At 32.1% G+C, this 26,975-nt stretch overlaps 1 protein-coding gene across 2 annotated transcripts in view; it reads left to right on the top strand.

Annotated features, from left to right (window-relative positions):
• Positions 1-26,975, top strand: part of Hcf (Host cell factor) — a 188,344-nt gene that overhangs the window by 149,635 nt on the left and 11,734 nt on the right. For both annotated transcript variants that reach the window (XM_035371276.2, XM_035371277.2), the window contains exons 19-22: positions 2,283-2,489; positions 7,702-7,883; positions 8,013-8,138; positions 24,017-24,199. In XM_035371276.2, the coding sequence (XP_035227167.1) occupies positions 2,283-2,489; positions 7,702-7,883; positions 8,013-8,138; positions 24,017-24,199 (698 nt within the window). The remainder of the gene's footprint in view (positions 1-2,282; positions 2,490-7,701; positions 7,884-8,012; positions 8,139-24,016; positions 24,200-26,975) is intronic.

The raw sequence follows: 26,975 nt of genomic DNA, 5'->3' as shown, positions 1-26,975 counted from the left end.
CATAAAGATTCCTGTTGCGAACATTATGTCTGTTGCCACCCACCATTGGAGCTGCTGGTTGTCATCGTAGATTCATCATGTTTTTGAAGAAAGAGATACCAAGTATTTTAGCTGTTCACTGCATGATTCATAGGCAGCATTTAGTTGCAAAAAACCTCAGTGACTGTTTGCATTAGTCATTACAAAATGTCATCTCTGCTGTGAACAAAATTCGCAGTAATGCTCTCAATGATCGATTATCTGGTCAGCTGTGTAAGGACAACAATGAAGAATTCAATCGCTTGCTTTTACACACCAAGGTTCGCTTGGCTCTCCACAGGTACCTGCCTCATTAAGTTCTGGAATCTTTTTACTATGTACTCTAGTTCCTCAAAGATAAAGGTGTTGCTCTGAAAGACAGATTACTACAATTTAAGATAGATGTTACTTACAGGAGCAATTTATTCACAAAATAATTAATTAAATCAAAAGTGGAATTAATTTGCAGCATCATGGCGAAGAGCTCAATTTAACCACAACAAAATCTCTTATGTCTGCCTTCCTAAAAAAAACTCAATTCGCGGAAGCAGAATTTTGGTTGCAACGAATTCAGCCAGTTTTCGATCTTGTTGGATCTGCAAAAGAGCACAGAAATACAAGTTAACACCTTGAGTCTTTGCACAAGGGTTTTTCTGAATGTTTTGAGAATATTTTGTTTCTGGAAATCCCTCAATGGATCTTGAACCCTTTTATGAATATTGAGAAAGCAGAGGTTAGGATTCATTAGGAACTAGTTGAACTTTCATCTAATGAATCTTTGAAAGCCAGCTTCCAGAATGGTGATCGTCTTACAAAATTTGGGCTTCAAAGTAGCTTTAGTGGCCTCTATCCAGGATTGTGGACTATCGTCAAAAAAATTTTAATTGCCTTACCTTCCTTCTATTTCTTCTTCTTGTCAAGCAAGTATTCATTATATGTGACTCATATAATTACAAAAAAAGAGAAGTCTACCCCAAATCGTGGAATGAGAGACTTGCGCCTTCATTGCTCTAAAAATGTTGAACCGAATAATTCAGAAACTGGCTTTATAACATCAAGCATAAACATCCCACTGCTCGTACTTGATTTTTTTTGATTGATAGTTTGATATTACTCGAGTAGTGTATTTTTGCTCTTTTTTTTAATCATTTAATAAAGAATTTCTTTAAACATGAAATAGTGGTTTTTTTCTTCTTTTTTTTTTTTTTTAATTGGTCATTTCAGTTTTAACCAGAGAATTGTAATTACCTTCTTCGGCTAACTATCAGGTTAAACACATTTATTGTGCAAGTCTACTGAAAAAAATACTTAAAATGTTTGGCTATTTGGCTTTTATAGTTCAGGAACCCCCACCCCTTCATACCTTAAATTACAGGATTTTCACATTGGGGCCGTTCAAAAAGTATTCATCCTTTAGGGGGTGGCAGATTTAAAAAGATTGAGAATCACTGAGTTAGATATTCAAATCAGGACAGTCAGACTGCAGGCATTGCTGCTGAATCTCTAATCATCCTCTTCTGGTGATGAATTAGATTTTACGAAATATTTGGATAATACTGAAAAGGCTAAAGCAGAGTGAAAGAAAATAAAGAGCCAAGTGCCTTTTGATATAAAAATGAAAAATTTCAACCAAGATTTGTACACAGCCCTTGAAGAAATAAAGAAATATAATCACTATTGCAAGACACCTCTTTAGTACTTATAACAAATCCTGAAAAGTGAAAAGAAGTAGCCTTAACAGTAACATCTCTTCCTTCTGCTCAAGTTAGTGTGGAAAGACTCTTCTCAGCTCTGAAGTTCATCAAATTGGATCTGCGATCCTCTGTCAAAGAAGATCTTGCCGAAGCTATACCATTTCTTAGAAACTACTAATGCCAGTTTTTCCATTTTATAATGAATTTGAATTATTTTAAATTATCTGCTATGCCATCTTCCCTTCTTTTTTTCTCTGTAGCATCTATTACTTTTGTATTTAAAAGAAAAAAAAAAGAAAGCTGTAACTATTGTGTATATGGTTGCATATATATGAGGGAGTTGAAGTCAGAGATGGTGTCTTTAAAATTCCAGGAATCAGAATCAGTTATTTTTCCTACCAACTCCACAAATGTTGAATTTTGTTTAATTTGCTTTAGAAAATACAGTGTTCGTAATGTTATCTCTTTCTGATGACTTCACAACAAAAAAAACAGACCTTTTAAGCACCCCATTTTATGTGCATTTTCAGTATTTTAAAAAATTATTTACTTTTTCTTCTTTTTTATCAGCTGAATCAGGTGTTAGTGCAAATTCTGTGACCAATTCTCAGGCTTCATCTCATCTCGTCCCTTGCCAGACTTCCCTTACTTTAGAACAACCTGGTGCTCAGCCTCCAGCCCAAATGTGTGCAGATGACCCACCTGTTCAGGCTGAAGATGGAGGAGTTTCAGACAGTAATGCCATGCAGTCTATGACCAAAATTTTGACTGGAAGGCGTAAGTTTGTTATACATTTTTATATTCACTGCAATAGTTAAATGTATTGTACATCATTTTGCATTATGCACTGAAGTACTTGATTTGATTAGTTATGCCACTTTATTGGTTGGAGGTGCCTTTGTGCAAAATTTTGAGCTTTAGTGCACCCTTGCCAGTCAAACGCAATTGTAAAATTTAAGTGAAATTAATTTTAAGATATTTTTCTTTATTTAAAATGTAGATTGTAGATGCACAGTGCATGTATAAAAGCAGAACATCTCAAAGTAATAATTTTTATTATGAAAAAATTCATAAGAGAATAATATTTTATAGTGTGTGTAAAATGACTCATTAAAGATTCTCCTAGTTTATCATGCCGTTTTAATTGTAGTAACTATAAAATTTTTTAGTGTGTATGTAAATTTGGGTGTGTATTATGTCTTGATACTATTGATAAGTTATTGTATTTTCTCGATACTTATATTAAATACTTACTCTTGTACGATATTAAAGTTTTTGAGATATTAATTGTAAATGATGTTTTTAAAAATTTTAACTTCTCCGGGGGGAAACTTCCATACCTTACAGATGTGAATGCAAGTCATGTTAATAAACACATATGACCATAGCTGAAAAAGTATCAGTTAATTAGTTTTTGTATAAATATTTTAAGAGATATGCACAGTATGTTTACAAAATTTTAGGATTTAATTCAGTCTGAAGGTAACAATTTTATGCATTTTTTCTGATGCTGTACACAGGGTTTCCACATTACCTGAAAAACTGAGAAAAAAGTCTGGAATTTCGCAGGGCTATCCCCACAAAACGTGATTTTTACTGCAACGCTGGACGCGATCACCTTCTTGGCGAATTAGTAGCTCGTGAGCATCATTTGGGCAGCTGATGTAGACCCAGTTTTCGCAGCTCCAATCAGATTGTATTTTAGAAAGAAAAAAAAAAAAAAAAATTCCAGCTACTTTAGTTTCCAGTTACCTCGAAAATTGAAAGATTCGCATGCTCATGTGCAGTGCATGTTGAATGAAAAATACCTTCCCATTCCTGTATAAAACAAAATCGATTTAATCCTAGTATATGGTACACACGGATTCAGCAATATTCTGATAAGCAGTAAACCAGACATTTATGGTAAGCAGTAAATGAGTCATTTTGGTATTGGTGACAGTTTTCAAAATCGTGCCAAGGCCATATCATATACTAGTATTTTACCACAAAACCTTTCAAACCTTTTTTTTTTTTTTTTAAACTTCCTTGTATAAAATAAAAAGGAAGTATTGTAACATGAAAAATTTCAGGCATCATATTTCAATGAAAATATCCAATTTCACTGCTATCGAATGCAATTTAATAATGTTTTTACGTGACATCTGTACGTAAGGACAGAATAAAAGACTGTTTTTCACCCTAAAAAATTCTAAAACTTATTTAAAATTAATTCTAAGGAGAATTTTTTGTGGCGTCTATGCGTACGTAGGTACGTACATATCTTGCATAACTAAAAAACGAGTAGCCTCAGAACGTTGAAAATTTGTATGTACATGACTGTCATATCATGTAGATGTGCACCTCCTATTTTGGTTGCAATCGGCCGCAGCAAACGTATATATCTTCTCTGCTACTCGACTCATTGAGCTTAGTTTCTTTATTCTTATGTAACACAACCAATAACAAATATTATTCGTTATACTAAAAGTGAAGATCATGACTGTGATACTTGTATGGGTCTGACATCGTCGCAGTAAGGCCATGCCATTAATGGGTCAAATGCTAATGGTGCAAGCTAAAATATTTCACTAAGAAATGAATTTAAAACCTGAGTGCACATATTCGACAGGTTGGTTAAACAAATTTAAATTTGCCATGGTATAAGGCAATTAAGAATTTCAGATGAAAAAGCTTCAGCTGATACTGAAGCTGCAGATGAATTCATTGAACTCATCATTAGTTTAAAAGTTTTATCTAGAAGAAATTTACAGCACTGATGAAACTGGTCTTTTCTGGCAATATGTACTGCAAAATATCTTTGCATCCTCTATGGAAAAGTCTCCAACTCATGTCAAAGATTCCAAAGCTAGACTAGCAATTTTTGCATGCACAAATGCGGTAGGAACATGCAAGTGTTAACTTTTCGTAATTTGAAAGAAATGCACTACCTCAAGCATTTAAAGAAGTAAAGACTTTTCCGGTTATATATTGTTCAAAGAAAAGAACACGGATGACACAAGTGTTAATGAATGATTGGTTTGAAATTCATTTCATACATGAGGCTTGGCAGAATTCGATTGGTTTACCTGATAACTCAAAAATTGTCCTAATTGTAAACAACTGTTCGACTCATACTTCTTTAAACTTTAAAGATTCACATAAATAGGGAAAATAAGTGAAAGATAATGTATCCGTATTATTCTTTCCTCCAAATTGTACGTTATATGATATTTCTCCCGCCGTCTTATCGAGCCTTCATGGTGTAATGGTAGCACACTCAGTGCGTAATTGAGAGGTCCACGGTTCGATTCCCAGGTAAGGTATTTGCTCATTTTTCATCTTTCTAGCTTCCAAAAATTACCGAATGTCTCTACAGTGGTGCCTGAACTAAAAGGGTGTTGGATGATGATTCTCCTCACCCAGCATTTGGCAATTCTGTTCCTTAAAAACCCCAGTTTCCCTTTAAAAGGGGGAGTATATAAGATATTTCTCCCACCTACTTATCAAGCTTTTGTGGCGTAGTAGTCTGCACACTCAGCACGTAATTGAGAGGTTCGTGGTTCGACTCCCGGCGGAGGCAGTTGCTCATTTTTCATCTTTCCTGCTCCCACAAATTACCTAATGTCCCTACAAGATCAATCATTCAACCTATGGATATCGGAATAGTGTGCACGCTGAAATGGAAATATAAAGTAGAATTTTTTAAATCCATGTTAAATATTTTAGCGTAAAATCTGCTTTGTGGGAGGATGTGTCTCAAGATACTTTAAAAAATGCTTTGCATAATTTATGGCCAGCTAGCATATTTTGTGGTGAGGTGTTGATGAATATGATGGCTGCGAATGTGAAAGTTTTCTGATATTGCAAAACAGAGGTTAAATTTCCCAATTAATAAATTTTTTAAAGAAATGTGAAGAAGCGGTAATAGATGAAGATGATATACCAGAAGTTTGTCATTGCAATGACATTGCCCCAGTTATCAATTAGTTAACGGACAACAGTATCTGTAGTATGTTTCTAGATCCAGAAAATACCACTACCAATAGCGAAGAAAGTGACAGACAGGTATTGGAAACAAAAAAGTTCTGATTGACAAGTTAGATGGAATTCTCGACACTGCGATTACAGAACTTTAACAATGGAACTTTTTAATTGAATAAGAGATTATGTCTGTCTACAGAATTAAAGAGATAATATTAACACAAAAAAGCAACTTAAACACCTTACATTTAAAGAAATGTTTAATAAAATAAATAAATGAATATTAACTGCCCCCTTTTTTGTTGTTGTGGCAAATTTTGTTACCCTTTAGATCATAAATGCTTCATTATTTCATAAATCACATCTTCATATTTCTAATTTTATAATTTTTACATGCCATCTTACAAGCTTTAAACTGATGATCTAATATCCGGAAAAATCCGGAATCGCCGATGTCCCAATGAGTCTGGATCTCGGACTTTGTACTGTACTAAGAATGTTAAACACAATGCGAAGCACATCTAAAGAAAAAGTTAACCTGGAAATATCTCCAATCTTGCACTGAACTAACAACTCCCAACACCAGTAGCTAAACAACTGAGAGCAGATGCCCTCTCTCTCTCTCTCTTATGTAGTTTTAAATTGTCCGCCAATATATTTCTAGTACTTTCTACTTCTCAAAATTACTGGAAAGTGATATGAATGTCAAATTACGGTTGTAGCTAATATAATGATTAGTTGTGTTTATGCTATTACAATACTTATTACAGTCATGTGGGGACCAGACCAAAATGTCACCAATTTTGGCGACAAAATTGTCACCTGTATCTCGCCAAATTACCGAGATGCCCATTTACTTAATGTTAAATGGACTGCCCCCTGTATTCTTATTTTTCCGGCTTAGCTTTTCTCTGAAGAGTTTTTGCATTACATTATGCAGCAAAATACAATAATTTCATGTATAATTACTAAAATCCTCTATCTGTATACGAAATTCGTAACAGTATGAAACATAAATTCTGGCATGAGGTTTGCTGATGAAGGAGGTTCTTTTCTGAAAGAAATAATTGGAATCCTTGAAATACGTATTAAAAAGTGTGAACTTAGATTGAAATTGCAACCACCAGAGCACTGTGTCCAAAATTCTTACCAATGCAGTTGAATAAAATAATCGATGATTTACACATCTAATCACCTGTGCTTCATAATATTAAAGAGAACTATTTGGAAAAACTGCCAGCAGCCTTTAACTATTACATTCTCAAAAGATTGTGTGGAAAAATCCATCCATGGCAACTAATCTGTCCTCTTCACATATGGCCTGTCATTTTTTTTCCCATGACAGCATATGTTTGCATGTCTTAATAACTACTGATTCATTATAGAAATACAGATCTGAATAATTTTTTTGTGCATTTTGTAATTCAAATTTGAACCTTCTACGCTTTATTTTTCTCAGGTAGGAAAAATACACTCGAACAATTCTTTTATCTTGAAGACCTAACTAAAACTGAATCCAGTTTTTCAGAAAGCTTAAAAGCAAGATTCTGGTTAGAATTGTGATGTACCAAAAGATTGATATGATATTTCATGTTATAGATTGCAAAATTTAGGGTATATTACTTTTGAAATTATTTATATATATATGATTTATAAGAATAATGCAGTCGTCAATAGATTTAAGTCATTAATCATTACTTCAGGTTGAGTTTGCCTGTTGCCCAAAATAAACTAACAAGAATTATCTGATTTTCATTGATTGTGTTTTATATATAGTATAGTATTGTTTAATTGAATAGTGTTGCTGAAATTATTGCAGATTAGTCAAAGAATGTGGTTTATTTCCAGGTAAAGTGTATCATCCACATAAAGTGTGTTTATTTCAGCTAAGCTTATTATGCATTTATATTGATATGTGCAATCTGTAAAGTTAAAAGTTTATTTCTAGAACTTATTTTCCCTTATTATAATAAAGGTAAGTAAAGATTTTATTATCCTTCAAACTATATTTTAATGTATGTTGCAGATTCTTTAGCCACTCTGGCAACAGCAGCAATATCATCTGTTGGTCCACTCTCATCACCTGCAACAATAAAGAAAGATAATTTGACTGTCCTTAACAGTCAGAATGTACCTGCTAGTTCAGTTGATAACTCAGATAATATATCTGGCTTAAGTTTAAAAATGGATCTTACAAATATTAAACAGGTAAACGTTTCTTCTGTTATATGAATATACTTATAATAAAGTGAAAATTATGTGAATTCTGATGTGACATTCATTTTAATTAGTGTGCAGAATAGTATAATTTTGATCCATAATGAATGTATTTCGTAGGAACCAATAAAGACAGAAGAACATCCAAAAAAGGAAAACCAGTGGTATGATGTTGGTTTGTTCAAAGACAGTTCTGGAGTTGTGTCTCATTTTTATCTGCCAGAGCCTAGCGATAGGAAGGTTGCTGTGAGTTTGCTATTCTTTGTATGATTTGCTTCTTGAAAATTGATAATTTTAGTCTTTTACTTTTTCTTTAACTTTCTGAAGACGGCTGGTACAGCAGTTGTACCAGGAGAATGACTTTCTCAGATGCTGGCACTGGTACAACTGTCGTACCATCTATGCCATCCCCATTTTAGAGAATCGCCTATCTGTAGACCTCTGGGTGGTCCATTGTCGCTGCTCAGAGTAGCCGCTGGCTACGCATTATTTCCCTCTTCTTATCAGTTTGGCTACATTTTGGCAAAAACCGCAGGTTTCTTCTCACGCCAATATACTTGAAAATCAAATAGAGGCCATCTCTTTCTCAATCTGTCTCATAATTTTAATGCTAATTTTTTTAGTACTGACTTTTGCTATGATTAAAACGTCAGCGATTTTGCCCGCTCTTTAAGCTTACCATATTTAATGTTTTTTAATCATAACAAATAAGAATAGATTAATATTTTAGATTTAATGCCTTCTAGAAAATAGGATAACCGCTTTTATCGTTTACTTCCTTTTCATACTTATGAATAATAAGATTTTATTTTTACATTTTTTTGTGGAGTGCATAAAACCCTTAAGAACTGTTAACTCTTTCAAAGTGCTTCTATTATGTAGGCAATTTTGTCTGATTTATCAGGAGATAAATAAGAGACAATTGTATGCATAATAGTTTTGCTGATTTTCATTTATTCACTGATTGCTTTCAATGATTTTCATTTATTGTAAATTAAATAGAATCAATTTATCTTTAGACCCTCTTTTAGGATGAGATCTGCCAAAAAGTATTTAAATATCAGTAAAGCTCACGTTACTTCTAAATTGAATCAAAACATCAGTTACATTGTATAAAATTTTGGCCAGTTTTATTTGCTTATACTCCTCAAGAGATAAAGGGAATTCAGATAAGTTAATAAAAAAATATCTTTAAAAAAGGTTGTTATTTTGTCTGTAATAAGGTGTATGTCAACTTACTATTAAATGTATGAAAATTAGGATTGGCTTACGGAAAAGCACGCAAACGCTATCTGCATAAGGGAATGGATGCTTTCGTGTAAACCTTTTTAAGAGAAAATTGCTCGCATTTATGCTCCTGGTGGAAAACTCCACATGTAATCAACCCGTTCTTTGGGTTTGATTGAATTAATTTTGTTCGCTTACTGAATTACATCAAAGCACACAACAATTACCTGTATAAGGGGAGTTATGCCTTCGCGGAGGACTTTCTAAGAGAAGCTGGCTTGCATTTACGTTACGCAAAAACCGTGAATCCAACTATTTAGCCGGGATTCAAACCCAAGCGAGCTACAGGTGTTCAGCCACCTTTACCGCTCTACTGAAGAGCCTGTAAAAATATTGATAAAGGAAAAGTATTGAAATAACCGGTTTAATTTACTAACCTATATTTCTCAATCGACAGTACATAAATTACGCATATGAAGGGGATTATTTGTGAATAAATAAACTGTATTGCACTTTTCTCCATTATTTCATATTACGATGGAATTATTGCATTTCAAAGTTATTTCTCATGAATTAATTTTGCTCCGTTGATGATTTTTGATATTTTCAAAGAGAAAATTCCACACTTTAAATAAAAAAATACACGAGAAGATACTTTATGCAAAATTTGGCGTAAACGGTTTTCTTAATTTTGCTTTGAAAATATTCCAAGGTAATTGTTTTCATTACTGGAAGAAATATGAAAAACATACTACATTGTAAGTGTCAACACCCAGTATGTCCTTATTCTTTTGAAAATGTGAAAGATTGCTCTTTCTAAAATAAATTAGAAAATATATTATGTGCAAATAGAATATTCGTTGAAAATGAAATAGACTTCAACCTTTGGATATAACGATGGTTTTAGACGAAATTTCTACCTATGAAAAGAAATTGACGTATAATTAATTCTTCATGAACATTTAAAACTGTTCTCAAAATTCTTTTGATGATTGCATGTATAGGTCATGGATTTTTTTCACTGCTAACATAAACAAAAGCCAATTTTACAAAGAAAAATTCTCGTTAAAGATATACCTTCTTTGCCTGATAGTCCAATGTAATATTTGTTAGAGTTAAATGATTAAACGCAACCAATGTATCTCGGACTTTTATTTTTATATTATAATAACAAAATTATCGAAAAAAGCAGATTTAAATCTCTGTTATTGTTATGTAAAGCTTTATTATTTCTGTAAGTTCATCTCAAAGTCTAATTGTATTGAATCTCATTTTAATCATCTAATGGTAATAAATATTATTATTATTATTTCATTAAATTAGTTATTACCATTATTTTATTAATGAAAATATGTTATTAAAAATCGCATTCCAGCCTGAAGACTTAAATCTAGTCCGTATTTACTATATTTTGTTAAATTTGTTCTCGCTTTCTAATTTCTAATACGAAAATACGCGAATATAAATGAAGAGTGAAAACAAAGTTAAAAAATTCACAAATTATTTACGAGATTGATTAGAAATATTGAGTGAAATATAAACATTGCATACATTTTGTTCTAAATAAATTGTGCACTGGATATGCATCCAGTACTGCATATTTATTTATGCACTATTTATTTAGAACTTCATTTAAATGAAAGCAAAATAATCATCGAAAAAATTGCAAATCTAGCAACCCCTCTACTATGGGACGTAAGCGTCCGGCAAACATGTAAATTTTACTTCATCCATGGAGGGGGACTTAACGACTTTTCTCATTAGGAAAATGTCAAAGAGGGGGCAAAACTGTTTCGGACCGCACCGGTCTGAAGGCTGTATTATGAGAATTTCGGCCCAGTTTTGGAAGGTTAAAATTTGTATTTCTAAAATATTCAGGTTAGTCGGATTTACTTGAGCTTTCCATTTAGTTCAATTAGGGTTTGTACGGTCCTTAGGTTTTTTGGAATTGATGTTTGGTCCTTAATGGATGCTTAATTTCAACCAAAATTGGCAGAGGGTCCTTAATTTTTAATCATCTGAAATTTCTATCTGTTTTTACAACTGCCATTTTGAGTGTGAATTAGCATTTTGGAGGAATATTTTTGGCGATTCTCTGACAAATATGGTTATCTTTTGAATAGGATATAATTTGTTCCTATTTCTAATATAAGTAAGTAGTGGAATACTCAAGTTTCTGGGTAAGAAATGAAACATAAGCATTTCGAAATTATTTCATTTTTTCTAATAAAGAGCTGTTGCACACCTTTTTGCTTTTGGGGATGTGAATTCTGTTATTAGATGTTCCCAAATTGGGCGACTTAAGATCAGTTCCTATAAAAAAAAATTTATTTGAAGATGTGGAAATTTTTTCGGCAATTTTTTTTAAACATTGTAACAGTGATAAAATTTATAATGTAATGGTAATGTATTGAAATTATATTTAAGAAATAACATTAAAATAAAGCATTTTGATTTTTTGCTGTCATCTTATAAAGTGGCATTACTTTCCATTTTGTCAACTTATTATACAATATTTTGAATGAAAAATAAGCAAAGTAATAAATGCTGTAAAGCACAATTTACAAAACATTTCTGAGCAAAAACAAAATAGCTATGTAATTAATTAAAAGTGTCTTCTTTTTAAATTTTTTCATGGGCAGATTTTTCCCATATAAGTGTCACTAAATATTCAGAGTTCTCAGAATTGGGTTGATTTATGGATAGGTTTGAAATATGAAGCATTCTTCTGACTTGGTATCTCTATATTGTCAGAAAGACTGGAAAAAGTAGTGGCTAGCGATGGACAACTTTTTGAATAAAATATAATGTACTATTCTTTCGCAGTAAATGCCCAACTTTTGGTACCAAAAAAAAAAAAAAAAAAAAGGCAGAGACTTATTTGTACTCCAGATATCAATGCTTCTAACCCTAACACATGGACAGGCATTTATAGAAGGCAATTTTTCTATGAATAAAAGAAACTGAGATCTGACAATTTAAAAGATTAATTTTATGTGTTGATGCATTATACACAGGGCTGTCGCTAGGCATTTTTCCACATAATCTCTGTGGATCCTAAATTCAAGTACCTAGTACCTTCCTAAATTTTGCTCCCAGTGCCTAAGTCTGAAAGTTTTGCCATTTCTACATTTTACTGCTTGGTGTGTCACTTAATTCTAAAAATTCTGCCATGCTGGTTCTGTTTACTGGCCCTTACCATACTTTATTTCATATTTATTCTTTATGTTCACATTAGTAACGAAATAATATTATCAACTTTTTCTAAACATTCTAAATGCAAATTCAAAAGTGAAACAACAAAAATCAGCGTTATATTTACAAAACTTTCACAGGATTAGTTTCGATGGTTTTACCGAACCACAATCCTCAGCTGCAAAACCGCAAATTTTGCAAATTTGTTGTTTGACTTCTGAATTAGTATTTATTCGTCGTGTTATTGTGTCTTAATTCTAAATGCATTTAGTTTTTTAGAATAATAAAAATCTTTAATTAAATTAAAAAATTCTAGAATGAAGTGGAAATATATTGAAGAAAGAAACTGAATACATAAAGAGGGAAAAAAATTCTTCAAATATATTTATGTTTTACAAGTTATTATGTAAATTAGCCAGTTGTTTTACTATAAGTTCTTTCCATTTCCTCACCAGAATGCAAATCACTTAGTTTTTAAACTGAGGTTTAAATGTGTTACTGGCCTCCGCTTATACGCTGCATAAGATCCTGCCAGCTGTGATAATATATAATCATTAATCATTGCATTATTGCTGCTGGCATTTGAATTTGTTACGATGATAGAGTTACTAAGGCATCTTGGATTAAAATTAAATTGTGTAGTCTTTGACTGTTAGTCCACATTTTTAGTTTGAATTGGACTGTTCCTGTTTAATTACATCAACAAGAGCTGTAGTTTTTTTTTTTTTTTTTTTTTTTTTTTTTTTAACATAAGAACGTGCCTTTATTTTCCAAGTTCTGTTTATATAAAGAGGTTTATTTAAACCTTTAATCTGACTTTGTAGTTACTTTCAGACATGGCGATAATTTGCTTCGCATCTGTCAGGGGTTTTGAACTATTTATTTTTACCAGAATAAGTAAAACCTCATAGGTACATTGTTAACAGATTCACAAGTTAGGAAATAAAGTAGAAACTAGTGGGATCATTAGTTAGGACATTGAAACAAATTTTCTAATTGTTAGAAAAGACGCTTAAAGAGAAGAAAATTGATATAAATTAGCCAAGATGTCTGGGAAGGCATCAAATTAAAAAGACGCATGAATATTTTGTTAAGTGTTGATGCTAAGAAACTTAAATGTTTTGTGGTTTTTAATGTATAATTATTTTATTATAGTTAGAGAATCAGTTGCATAAATTACAGGTATTTAAAACTGTGAGATGTTATTACAGGTATTTTAAACTGTGAGATCTTTAATTGAATTTATTCAGTTCCCATTTTCTGGTACAGGGTTGCCACGCTACCTGAAAAACTGGGAAAAGTCAGGGAATTTTATATGGCGATTCCCAAAATAGCAATCACTTTCTTCACAAGATTGTTTCACATAAGCATCATTCAGACGGCTGCCGTAGAACCAGTTTTCGCACCTCCAATCAGATTGTCTTTTAGAATGGCAAAGCAAGTTCCAGTGACTTGGGTTTTCAGTAACGAGAGACTTGCATACATATATGCATTGCATGTTGAACGAAAGAAAATGCCTCCCCATTCTTGTATAAAACAAAATCGGTTTAATCCTAGTATATGGTACACACGCAATTTGACAACATTATGTTGAGCTGTAAACCAGACATTTATGATGAGCAGTAAATGGGTCATTTTAGTGTTAGTGACACTTTTCAATATCCTGCCAAGTCAGTACTATATATTAGGATTTTACTTCAAAATCTTTTAAACCTTTTTTTTAAATAAATCTTTTATTTTCATTTTGCAGTAAAATAAAATAGTAATCAGTCATCTAGGCTATTTAATATAACTGTATTCACCAAAATATTGTTGATTACTGTAAATCAATTTTAAATCTTTAAGTAATTATTTTATTGTTATTCATATCATTTTATGTTGCTTCTTCCATCTAATTTTTTTTTTTTTTTTTTTTTTTTTTTTTTTTTTTTTTTTTTTAGTTAATAACACTTTCAAATTTCAGGCAATTTTCTCTTGCCTACTCCTGAAACTAATTCTAGCAGTATGATGACATACCATCACAAAATTTAATGCACATATATTTTGCTAATGTATGCTGCTAAATAAATATAAAATACCAGAATTTATTTTTAAAATATCATTAAATAGATTTCTTTCTTTCATTTAGCTGCAAAATGTCTGCCAAAAGAGGGGGGGAGAAGAAATTTTTTAATCCAGATTGGGCAGATATTCCAATCTTAATCTTCAGTAAAGAAAACAACAAAAACAAATTATAGCTATGATAGTAATACTTAGGTGATTATATATATAGTATATGTGTGTGTGTGTGTAATTGACTAATGTTTGTGTTTTCAAGGGGTTCCATAATTAATTTACCTCTCGGCACAGCCAAAGTGCATTACGTGGATAGACTGGAATTTTCTTAAAACACACCTGCAAAGGTCAGGGAATTTCATTCTGCTTGAGTGGCAACCCTGCTGATAGGCCCTTAACTCTTTGCACTCAAGTCCTTTTTTGCTATGGGAACCAGTAACTCGAGATGATTTGGATTATATTAACAAAGTGCTAATTATGGTGTTAAAGCTATGTATCCCCCCAAGTAAATGCTATGCTGAGACTAACTAAACTAAGTAGATTTGGCTTAGAATACAAGCTGAGCTTGGTTCATGAAAGTAATTTGCATAAGAATATCTTAAATAAACAGAACACGTTCCAAAATCGCATAGCGCTGGTATGGCGCACATCATGTGGACACATCACACCTCCCAGGTACAGCTCAATTAGATGCTTCAAATTGACCAGGTGCTATTGCGTCACTGCTCGAATGCAAAGTTTTTTCCATTGATGGTCTTGAAAGTATTTAATTTCCATATGCAGAAATGTATACAACCCTTGTCAGTACCAGATAATTGGGCTTTTACTGTATATATTGTATATAAAATTTTCTCGGCTTTTGACTTGCCTCGTATTTTCTAAATAATTGGATATTTTGCAATTAGCAGCACACTTCAGAAGGTTATTAAATACAATTGCTACTCAAAAGGAAAAATCACAGAATGTTGTATTAAAGATTTTTCAACATTAACCAATAATTACAAAATAAACCTCTTAGCGCTTTACTGACTTAGTGATACTGATAGGAAGATATCATAAATTCTGACTTTAATTTTAAAAATTGGAACAATCATGCTAGTGCTCTTAAATAAAAACCTGGAAAGAATTTATAAAATATTTTAGGTGTTGAGCTGAAATAATTTCATTTTAAAATATACATTAAAGATTTGTTTGTTTGCTTTAGAAATATTCGTTATTGGATAATTTGTCTGCAGTCTTGATATTTTCTTCTGGATATGCCTTTTTTTTTTTTTTTTTTTCCAGATTTTGAGTTGTATGCCTGTGCAGTTAATACCTTTATCTTGTGTTCAGATATATTTCTATATGTGCTATGTCCACTAAAGTCCTTATCTGGCCTTAATTTTTTTAGACATTGGTTATAGGCATATACTTCGTTGCAATAATGCTTTTGTGCAGATATTCATGTTTTCACTGTTTAAAAATTTTTAAAAATGTATTTTAAGTGCCCCCTCCTATATTTAGGAAAATTTTATGCTCATTATAAAAAAAGCACAATACAAAAATTAAATTAAATATTTAATTTCAAAATTTGCAATTATTTAAATCATTTTCATCTTATTCTGAGGGGTCTGTTAAGAAATAAATTAGAAAAATTCAGTGTTGGTCCCCCAAAAGCTTCATTCAGTGATATTCTTATGTGAGTTACTAGTATTATTTACATTCTTTAATTTATAACTGTGTTACAATTTATATGCTAAGAGAATTTTGAATCAAATAAATTGTAAGTTTTGAAATGTAACAAATGTGTTATTAATATTCTCACAGAGTTTCAGTATTTTAAAACCTTAATCTAAGAATCATTAAAAAAATTAAGCTAGAAATATATTTAAATTGTAATAATTAGAATGAACAGCAAGAGTTCTCAAGGGAAAAAAATTGTAAGATTCTGCTTATATAACTTAATTCAATAAAAAACAGATCATTCAAAATTCTAGATAAGCAAATAAAGAAAGGTTGCTTACCTTTATGATCCTCGTTCTTCGATTCTGGTCCGCCGCTTTTGTAGATTCCGATTTGGTTTCAAACTCATCTAAAATTGGCACTATTTTGTATGAATCACTTTATTTGACATTTCACACAAAAGAGAAACAATTTCGAAATCATTACACTATCAAAAAACACTTCTAACTACTTAGCATCATTCTTATTCATATCTAAAAGTGTCATTATTCTACTGTGTCACTGTTCTAAAAGCATACACTCATCGTTGCCAGTTCTCAAAAAACAAACTTTCTTTTCAATTCTCATCAGTCTGGAGGCTCAATCCGTTCCCCAAGAGCAGAGCGGTTCGTCGTTCGCGACACACTACCCCCGATGAGTTTCACCAAGTTGAAACTCAGCCACAGTCTGGTTGAAAGTTCATGAGGTTTAATCGTTCAGGGGTTCGAATCACTTGTCCACATCTAGTTGTTTTGAGGGGATTCTGATTGAGTTCATCCTACTGATCTTTGTCAGTGGCACGAAAATCTGTAGATCCAATAGAAGTTGTAGGCTTATCACACATTTTTTTATCAGAAGGCTTCTTTCTCAAACAGTCTCCTTATATTATCCATTTGTAAATGGACTTCAAACAGATAAATTGGTTGTATGTGTCGAAGGATTTCGCCATTTTTGGTGCGTAATTTTACTAAACGAACTACACCATCATTTCCTGGGATGAGTGTTATAATTTTTCCTAGAGGCCACTTAATTCTTTTCTCGGGTGTTTCTATTAACACAATGTCTCCAACTGATAGTTTAACATATTTCTCTCTTTTTAAAATATGGTTTTTCAGTTGTCCTAAGTATTCAGTTCTGAACCGTTTTCTTACATCTTCTCTGACCTTCATCTGATATGCATACCTTTTTTGTAAGTATTTGGCATCAATAATGTCTAGATCTGGAACGTCACTTTCTTTTAGATCACGAAAAAACATTGCAGGTGTCAAGGGTTCCAGTTCCAAGTTCTCGGAAATATAAGTTAATAGTCTGCAATTTAAGATATTTTCGCAATCACAGAGGATCGCAGAGAGTTCTTCATATTTCAGTGAGGCATTACCTAAAACTTTTCTGAGATTGTTTTTCATCAGGCCAATCATTCTTTCCCAAAATCCACCCCCCCCCCAGGAAAAAGCTGGTGGGATAAATTTCCACTTAATGCGGTTGACAACATGATTCTTAATAATTTTATCCCAGTCAATCATTTTTAAGAGCGAATTTGTACCAATAAAATTACTACCGTTATCAGTGTAGACAATTTCAGGTCTTCCTCTGCGTGCTATAAAACGTCGGAAAGCCAATAAAAAGTTTATCTGTTGACAAAGACGTTAAAAGTACAAGATGAATTGCCCTGTATACAGCACATGTAAATAAAGCAATCCACGTTTTTGATCCATTTTTTAAAAACAAAGGGCCAGCTAAGTCGATACCTGTCACTTCAAAAACAGAAGAATCTCTAACACGGTCCTTTGGCAAAGGTGCAGATTGTACCGTGGAGGGCCTCGAATCAAATCTTCTACATTTAGTGCAGTTTTTCAACACTTGACGAATAGTTTTACAGCTTTACAAAATCCAGAAATTTTCTCTTAGCACTGCCAGTAAAGTCTGAGTTCCACAATGCATTTGTTGTTCATGTTTTTCCATAATCAGTTTAGAGGCAACTGGATGTTCAGGAGGTAGGATTACAGTTGTTCTAAAATTTTCGAAGTCTTGTCTCATTAATATTCTTGACTTTACTCTTAAAAGACCAGATGAATCAACAAATGGTTTTAAATTTCGTAAGCGTTTATCCTTTTCTGTTTTAAAGGAGACCCTTTGCACAATTTTCCAAACAAAGACTTCAGCTGCATTCAATTCTTCGATTTCTGAGTTCTTTGACGTTGTTCTATTTTTATCTCTGCAGTTGTCAATATACCTTTTTTTCCAGGCTGTAACTCTAATTATTTTCTCAAAAGAAGAAATTTGTGAGAAATGCGAAAATTCTTCATCTATATTTGTTAACAAGGATACAACTGTTTTTCTTCTTTCTTGATCAATCATATCTTTGTCAGGGGAAATATCACAAGTAGGCCAACAGTCTGGATTCAACTTCAACCATGCTGGACCTTCATGCCATCTTTTGGCTTTTATAGTTTCAACAGAACATCCTCTTGACGGAATATCCACAGGATTCAAGTTGCCAGGAACATAATTTCATTTATCAGGATTAGTAAGAGCCCGTATTTCTTTCACTCTATTCATAACAAATACACCCCAATTTTCTTCATTCTTAATCCAGTACAATGTGTTCCTTGAATCTGTCCAATAAAACGTAGGTATATTTTCTTTCTTCAATTCTTGTTTTATAGATTTCATTAATCTTGCACCAACAACACAAGCTAATAATTCTAGTCTACAAATTGATGTGGGTTTTAGAGGAGCAACTCTAGATCGTGCTTGAACTAAATGACAGGAAACTTCATTTCCATTTTCATTTCTTAAATAAACGCAGGTTGCATATGCCATTCGGGATGCATCACAAAATATATGAAAGGATAATTTTAATTCAGAATCAATATTAAGCATCATCTGTCGAGGAATTTTTATTTCTGTTAAACGATTTGCATAATTTTTCCATTTCATGTATTTCCTTTGAATTAAAATTATAGGGCAGGTGAATCCAATGGGGTCATAAAATTTTTATGAATTTAAGACAAAATTGCTCTTTTAGTAACAGGTTTATTTTTCGATTCATTTAATCCCTTAATATCACAACTTAATGTGTCATCATGCAAATCCCAAAGAAGTCCCAAAATGTTGACCGTTTTAGCTTCACAAGGATCATCGAAAAACTCATTCTCATTTAATTTATCAAGCTTCAACTGTTCTAAAATGGGTTCAACAACAAATGCATCCCTTTCATTTCGAGGATAGTTATATGCCCACTCTTGTAATTCAAATTTAGCACTTGCCAAAATTTCAGTGGCATCATTTTTTAACTTCTTTAATTCTGATTCATCATTCACACTTGTAACTAAATTATCAACGTACCAGGATTCTACTAATTTATTAGCACTCGTACGATAATTTTCTGGTACTTCATTCATTAATTTCGTTAGTGTTGCATTTAAGAGAAATGGACTGCTAATTATTCCAAAGACCACTCTTTTATGCCTGTATATTTTAAAACACTCAGAATTTCCCTGTTCCCACCATAAAAATCTTAAATAATCTCTGTCTTTAGGACTAAGTGCTATCTGCAGAAAAGCCTTTTTAATATCAGCGCTCATGCCAATTTTTCCCAGTCGAAATCTATTTATTATAGCTGGAACAGTATTAATCAAATTTGGACCCTTTTCGAAACAGTCATTTATTTAAGGTGATCCTTTAGTTCTTACGGATCCATCGAAAACCGGTCTTATTTTTGTCGTGGTGGAATTCATTCGAATAACAGCACGATGGGATAAATAATGAGAGGGGTTATTAACTTCTTCCTCAGGAACAATTTCTATTATTTTATCATCTTCCCAAGATTTAAAAATTGTGTCATAATCTTCTAAAAATCCCCCATCCCTTAAATTCTTCACTGTGCTCTTTAATCTCTTTTCTGCTATTTCCCGATAGTTTGGAAGTAGGGAATGATTTTTCAATCCAAGGTAAACAAACTTGAAACCTTCCTTCTTCATCTCTTTTCGCATTGGAAAGAAAATGTGTCATTGTTTGTTTTTCTAATTCCCTTTTAGTTTGACTTTCTGAAGGATCTAATATCCCAAGAGTATCAAGTTTCCATAAATCAGAAATTTTACTATCTGATACTAACATAGAAAATATATAAGAAGAATCATATTTATTTTCCATTTCTACGGGAATTTTCCCCATGATACTCCAGCCTAAATAAGTTTCAATGCAAATTAATCCACATTCTTTCTTTATTTTCCCTGTAAGCAATTTTCCCGCAATGTCAGCGCCTATAAGGATATGAATTTCGGAAGGCGAATGTTCAAACAATTTTTTATGCCTACCTTCAACATCATTCAAAAATATGTTATGAGTTTAATTCATTTAAATAAGGCTTGATGTTCAATTGTGGAATATCCAAACAAATTTTCGCTTGATCAAAAGCTTTGAAGTTACACTGATAATCGTTTTTAATACTACTTAAGCGTACAATGAACTGTTTATGAGTTTCAACCACTTCGGTTCCTCCGAACAGACTATGAATCATACTGCTTTCGTTAATACATTCGTAATGCATAGCATTAGCTAAGAATTTAGATACATAGCTTCGTTGACTCCCAGAATCAATTAAACAGCGGCAGTATTTTTCTGGACCATTGCCACGCACTTTTAATACTAAAGTTTGTAATAAAACTTTCTCTAAACATGATTTGTTTGTCAAATTGAGATCCTTCTTATTTGATTTTTTCTCATCTAAACTATTTCTGTCACATATTAAACTGTTGTGTTTCCAACCACATGAATCACACTTCATCTTCGAAAAGCAATTTTTTGCCAAATGGTTACCCCTTTTAAGGCATAAATAACATATTCCGAGTTTCCGAAGTGACGCCTTTCTGTCTGCTACAGACTTCAGGCAAGCATCGAAGTATGTTTTTCTTTTTCTGAATCCTCGCAAAATAAGCAGCTGTTAATTGAAACCTTTAACACAGCAGCCGTTGGAATAGAAATTTTATTTATTCGTTTTTTTTTTAGAAAAGTGGCTCGAATTGTTGTTGTTTATTTTATCTTGAATTTGTAGCATAGATTCGCGGCATTCAATTTCCGTTTTTAAGAACTCTAATAATTCGTTTACATCGAAACTATCTTTCAATTTCCTTTTTCTTTGGAAACCTTAGATTCAGTTCATTCGGAATTAATTTTAATAAAACTGGTGTCAATAACGTGCCATATGTGCCAGAAGTTACATTAACCCCTTCGCGCCGACTGTCACGTATACGTGCCAACAACGAACGCACTTATCTACCGGCCGACACGCAGGCGTGCCAGAGCATTGTTGCGTTTTCTACCGAAAGTCACGTATTTGTGCCAGTACCTTGGAACGTTTTTCAAATTATAATTTCTGCCACAAGATGGCACTGTATGCTCATATGGTTTCAGATACGTGTACATTAGAACTTCTACTTGAAATGAGAGAAGCATGACTCACATACACGTGTTTTTGATTATATAAACAAACGGGGAACTAAATGTTTCCAATTGGCGTGATTTATGACGTCTCTTTAAATCGCACTTTATTCGCACGTGGTAGTTGTTTATTGTAAGTAGAAGTTTTATATGCGCTAAAGCGTTGAGTATTTCGGTTTACAGTTCAGTTTTTAGAAAATAATTAGATCTTGTTAGACGTGAATTCTTTCTGTTTTTACCGTTTCAATGTCGAAGCGTCGAAAATGTTTAACAGAGCATGAAATAGCAGAAATGATGCAAAATATTTCAGATATTGATTCTGAAATTCTGATATTGATTCTGAAAGATTAACTGAAAGACATTTTCCAAAACTTTGTTCAGAAGAGACTGATAAGAAAATGAGACGACAATGCTTCGTTTGTTCACATTCCCGGAAAAATCCTCCAAAACGGCAAATGAGTTATTATGAGTTCAAGGAATGTAACGTAGGACTGTGTGTAGATCCCTGTTTTAAAATTTTTCATACGAAAAGAGAATTTTAAGTAATGTATTTAGTTTTCAGATGTATAATGTTAAAAGTCATAAAATGGTGAGTAATTAAAATAAAATGTGTAAAATATGCATTTAGACAAGAAATAAGGTAATTAAAATATGTATATAAAAATATCTATAAAGCATAAGCCGTTTAAATACTCTATAGAGCATTATTAAACAATGCGTTGATACTTCGGAAATTTCATGGATTTAGGCTTAGTAGCAAAAATGCTCCCGGCCCTGGAGAGACGCTCGCAGAAGACACTGCCGGCCTCTGCGATAAGCGTGCGTTTTTGCTACCCAGCTCGAAGGGGTTAAGTGATTTCAAACTTCTTATCTGTATTTCGATATCATCATACAACTTACGTAATGCAAATATGTTGTTAGCATTCCTAACAGGTTCTAAATTTAGCAGTTTTCACCTATGTGCATTTATAATTAAATCTGTTCGACCAAAGCGTGTTTTAAGTAACTTGATTGAAATAATTTTCACTTGATAATGCAAAACCACTAACAGCATTACAAGCAGTACCTGATAAAAATGAAATCAAATAATTAAATTTGTCTTATCTGTTAAATCACTATTCTGATTTATCGCATTGTCAAACTGGTTCCAAAATGATAACCAATTAACAGGATCGCCATTAAATTTATTGATCGATAATTTGGGCAATTTAATTTTTGAATGAGATACAGAAATATTTGAAATATTATTCACAATATTACCAATTGTATTCGAGGCAGGAATTTCAGGTTTCTTATTCTCTTTTAGCATAAATGTTAGTTTTGATTTCATGGAAATTATTTTCTCGGAATAAACTTCGCAAGTTTCAAATTCCGATTCATATTCAGTAGCCTCAATTAATTCTTGTAGTTTATCTAATTCTTTTAGGCTGTTATATTTTGAATCTAATAAATCAATATTTTCATTAAGGATACACAAATTGTGTTCTGTTTCTTGGAGGTATTCTTTACAATTATTTATCAACTTTGTTGTCATACTCCTAACTACAGTTCGTCTTTTCTTTAATTCTTCTATTTTAGTAAACATGTTTAAATATTTCAGATAGAAAATATTTCAAATTAAAATCAGTACTCTCAAATCATAAATAAACTTCTCAAATCACAAGGAGCTATTTTTGAAACATTCCTAAATCTTTCACTTCAATATAGTCTACATCGAGTCCCTGTTCGGGTGCCAAATGTTTATATCACTTCAATTCAATAAAAAACAGATCATTCAAAATTCTAGATAAGCAAATAAAGAAAGGTTGCTTACCTTTATGATCCTCGTTCTTCGATTCTGGTCCGCCGCTTTTGTGGATTCCGATTTGGTTTCAAACTCATCTAAAATTGGCACTATTTTGTATGAATCACTTTATTTGACATTTCACACAAAAGAGAAACAATTTCAAAATCATTACACTATCAAAAAACACTTCTAACTACTTAGCATCATTCTTATTCATATCTAAAAGCGTCATTATTCTACTGCGTCACTGTTCTAAAAGCATACACTCATCGTTGCCAGTTCTCAAAAAACAAACTTTCTTTTCAATTCTCATCGGTCTGGAGGCTCAATCCGTTCCCCAAGAGCAGAGCGTGCGTCGTTCGCGACAGCTTATAACATCTTTTGGGGGGGCATAATATTGCTCAGTACTTTTCAAAATAAAATGCATAGAAATGTTTATCACTTAATGTATTAACACCAGAAATCTTTTACCAAACTGTTATTTTATTAAGTACAAATGAAAGTACTTTGCTCTTCAATTTGTGTATGGCCTATGCATATGATATTCAACTTTAGTTAGTGGGTAAAACTTTATCAGCTAATAAAGATATCAGTAATATCTTTATTAGTGGGTTTTAATTGATTATTTTTTAATTATGCAGTTTTTAATCTGATTTATAAATGTTTTCAAACTGTGGTGAAAATTCATCCCTCTGTTTTCGGAATTGCATTGTTATAGGATTCAGATGCTGTTCCTGACCTTTCAAGTATGAAAAAGCAGGAATTACAGCCAGGAACAGCTTACAAATTCAGAGTTGCTGCAATTAATGCATGTGGTCGAGGGCCTTGGAGTGAAGTTTCAGCTTTTAAAACATGTCTTCCAGGCTATCCTGGGGCTCCATCAGCTATAAAAATTAGTAAGGTAATTATATTTCATTTTTCCTTAATTAATTTGCTTTCTTAATACTATATTTTGTACATTTTGTAAGCCAATTTATACAGAAAATATTTATGCAGGGTTTATTTATTAAAGGAATATTTATCATATATAATGTATCAAATTAGTGAAAAAACTGTATTACATTATCGTGTTGCACCTTCAGGCAATGAATATTTAACACATTGTCCCATGATTTTTCTCTCTCTTCTTTACTTCCATGTGAAACAGGTGTTTTGAAATTTCTAATTGAAATGTTCATATTTTCTTTTCTGTGCTAGCATCATATTTTTCTTAAGATCGCTCTTATTTTTGAAACTATAAATATTGGTTTTAAATAAAACTGATAGTCATGTCCTTAAGAACATCGAAGACTAAAATTATATGGAACTGTTGATGATATGCTTGAAGGTTTCATTGCTGCAGATTTTGTTTTACTGTATTATTTAATGAGATGACACTGAAAGTTCTTTTGTGTTACTCATATTTCTTTTTAAATTTTAAAATTACATTGGAGAGCAGGATTCACTGATTCATTCACATTTCCTTCACAACCATTCGTACAAAGATACCTTTCAGATTAAAAAGGTATTGCATTTTTACAAGAGTGTTTATTTTATCCAAGGTCTTAGGAATTAAAAATTGGGAACATAAAGTTGGTGTGAATGACAAAAATATAACTAGTGACTTTTAACAGAAAAATCTTAATATTATTTGGAGGGGAGAACCTCGAAAACCCAGCGCACTTAGCTCATTTAACCATTGGAAACAGAAGCTAGGTGACCTTGCTAATGTTTCACAGATTTAAATATTTGGCTACTAATCAGACAAAACATGATCTAAAGAAGGAAAGCGAATTTAATATTCATTTCTCAGAAATAAGAATATTTTTAGTGAACAAAAATATAAGTTGTTTACTGGAGAATCATTCAATAATGTTTGTACTTTATCCCCTTCCATATAATAAATCATTTCCCTTGACCAAGAATATTGATTTTAAGAAATGAGAGAAATATAATCTTTTCTTCAGATATGTGAAGGATTAGTTTAAAATCAGTTATCAATATGCAAAGAAGCATTGTATTTAAATTTGTTAATTTAAAAAAAAAAACTGTTCTGTAGCATTTTTCTAGCTAAACAAACTTTAAAGTATAAAATTAAGATACCACATTGTTTATGCTTATTCAGTGTAGTAGTTAACTAAAATAAAAAAAAACTTTTTGCAGTCTAATGGTCTTCCTTTTGGATAAAACTGTTAAGCATGAGTTTAATTTTCTGTTGTGATTTTTAAATAAAATGAAACTAATGTGGGACCTTCTTCTTTAGCGTTTTGCAAAATTCTGAATTTCTAAATATTTTTGAAACTCTTGTATACCTAATTGGACATTCAAAACAATATCCTGTGCACTTGCTGTTAAGATTGATGTAAATATTTTATCAAGTTAAATTATAATTGAATAGGTAGAGAATGAAATAAAAAGTTGAAATTTGATCAAATTATTAAAAATAATTAAGTTAGTGTATTTTGTGAAATTAACCTGTACTGAGTTGGAAATGTAAGTAAAAATTTAAAAAATGCACAAAATAAGATGTAAATTACAATTAGGAAAAAGCTATTTTATCACTGTCAGATTCAAACTTCTTCAAGAAGTGGAAAAATCTAGCGAAGATACAATGACTTTTTCTGCCATTATTAGTTATGTTTTTGTTTGCTTCCAGTTAGCTGAGGCACTGAAATTAGTTATTTTAAACTATTTATACCTCTGAAAATTAGACACTCAAGTGTGTATAAAATACTCAATAAGTGTACAAAAACAAAGTACTGCCAAAAAGAAATTATATACATGAAAATAGAAAAACTGGTAATTAATACAGCCTGGAATAAAATTAATTAAATTTTTGTTCTAATTCGATTATTTCAGATCAGTATACAAAAAAAGAAAAATGAAATTGGGCAGGAAAAACAGTACTTACACCAAGCTGAACACTTAAACAAAATAACTATTATGAAATGTCCAGCCGCGGTAAGATAGCTTCCTTGCAAAGCATGTTTAGAGTTGCCAGAAAATGGCAAGGAAAGTCAGCGTTGCCGTATCTGGTGACAAAATTAACAATATGCCATTAATGGGTATAAAATCGTCTAGAATGAATTCTTATCAGTTTGGACCAAAATGTTCTCAAAGGAGCCTAAAAGCTTTATAAACCCTGCTAAGTAGCAGTCAGTTAATAGTTAGTCTGTCTCGAGAGTATGTAGAGCGATTGAACCCAGCCAGAAGCTGTACTCTGGTGCTTTGCCGTGAAGCTGTCTTCATCGTTGTAGACTGATAGCCTGAAGGCTGTGAAGAAAGCCTGAATCGTAGAAACTGATATTGGAGTTATGAAAGTCGCGGTCAGCAAGTATTTAACCATCTGAAAATGCATATGCAAAAATCAGAACTGGTTTTCAAGAAATAGAGGAAAATAAGAATTTGCTAACGGATAAAAGTACCGAGCTGAACTATACACATGATGCAATACATCTGAAAATTGCAGTAAGAAAGTATTTGACCCAGTTATAACTTAATGAAAAGCTTGAGACTGCAATTCATTCTGAACTTTAATTTGTTCAATTTAAAATTGTTATGTGGTTAATTTGTGTATATAAATCATACATAGTGTAAATATTTGTTTATTAGTTATGATTGTTGTATTACGTTTTGTTTGTATAAAATTTGGCTTCTGACTAAGGATTATACGGATTGTAGTTAATGAGTGAGTCAGT

Source organism: Stegodyphus dumicola, chromosome 5, assembly GCF_044657685.1.
Source record: "Stegodyphus dumicola isolate Sdum_Otavi_A_Nest chromosome 5, ASM4465768v1".
Taxonomy (NCBI): domain Eukaryota; kingdom Metazoa; phylum Arthropoda; class Arachnida; order Araneae; family Eresidae; genus Stegodyphus; species Stegodyphus dumicola.
This window is presented reverse-complemented; position numbering and strand designations above follow the sequence as displayed.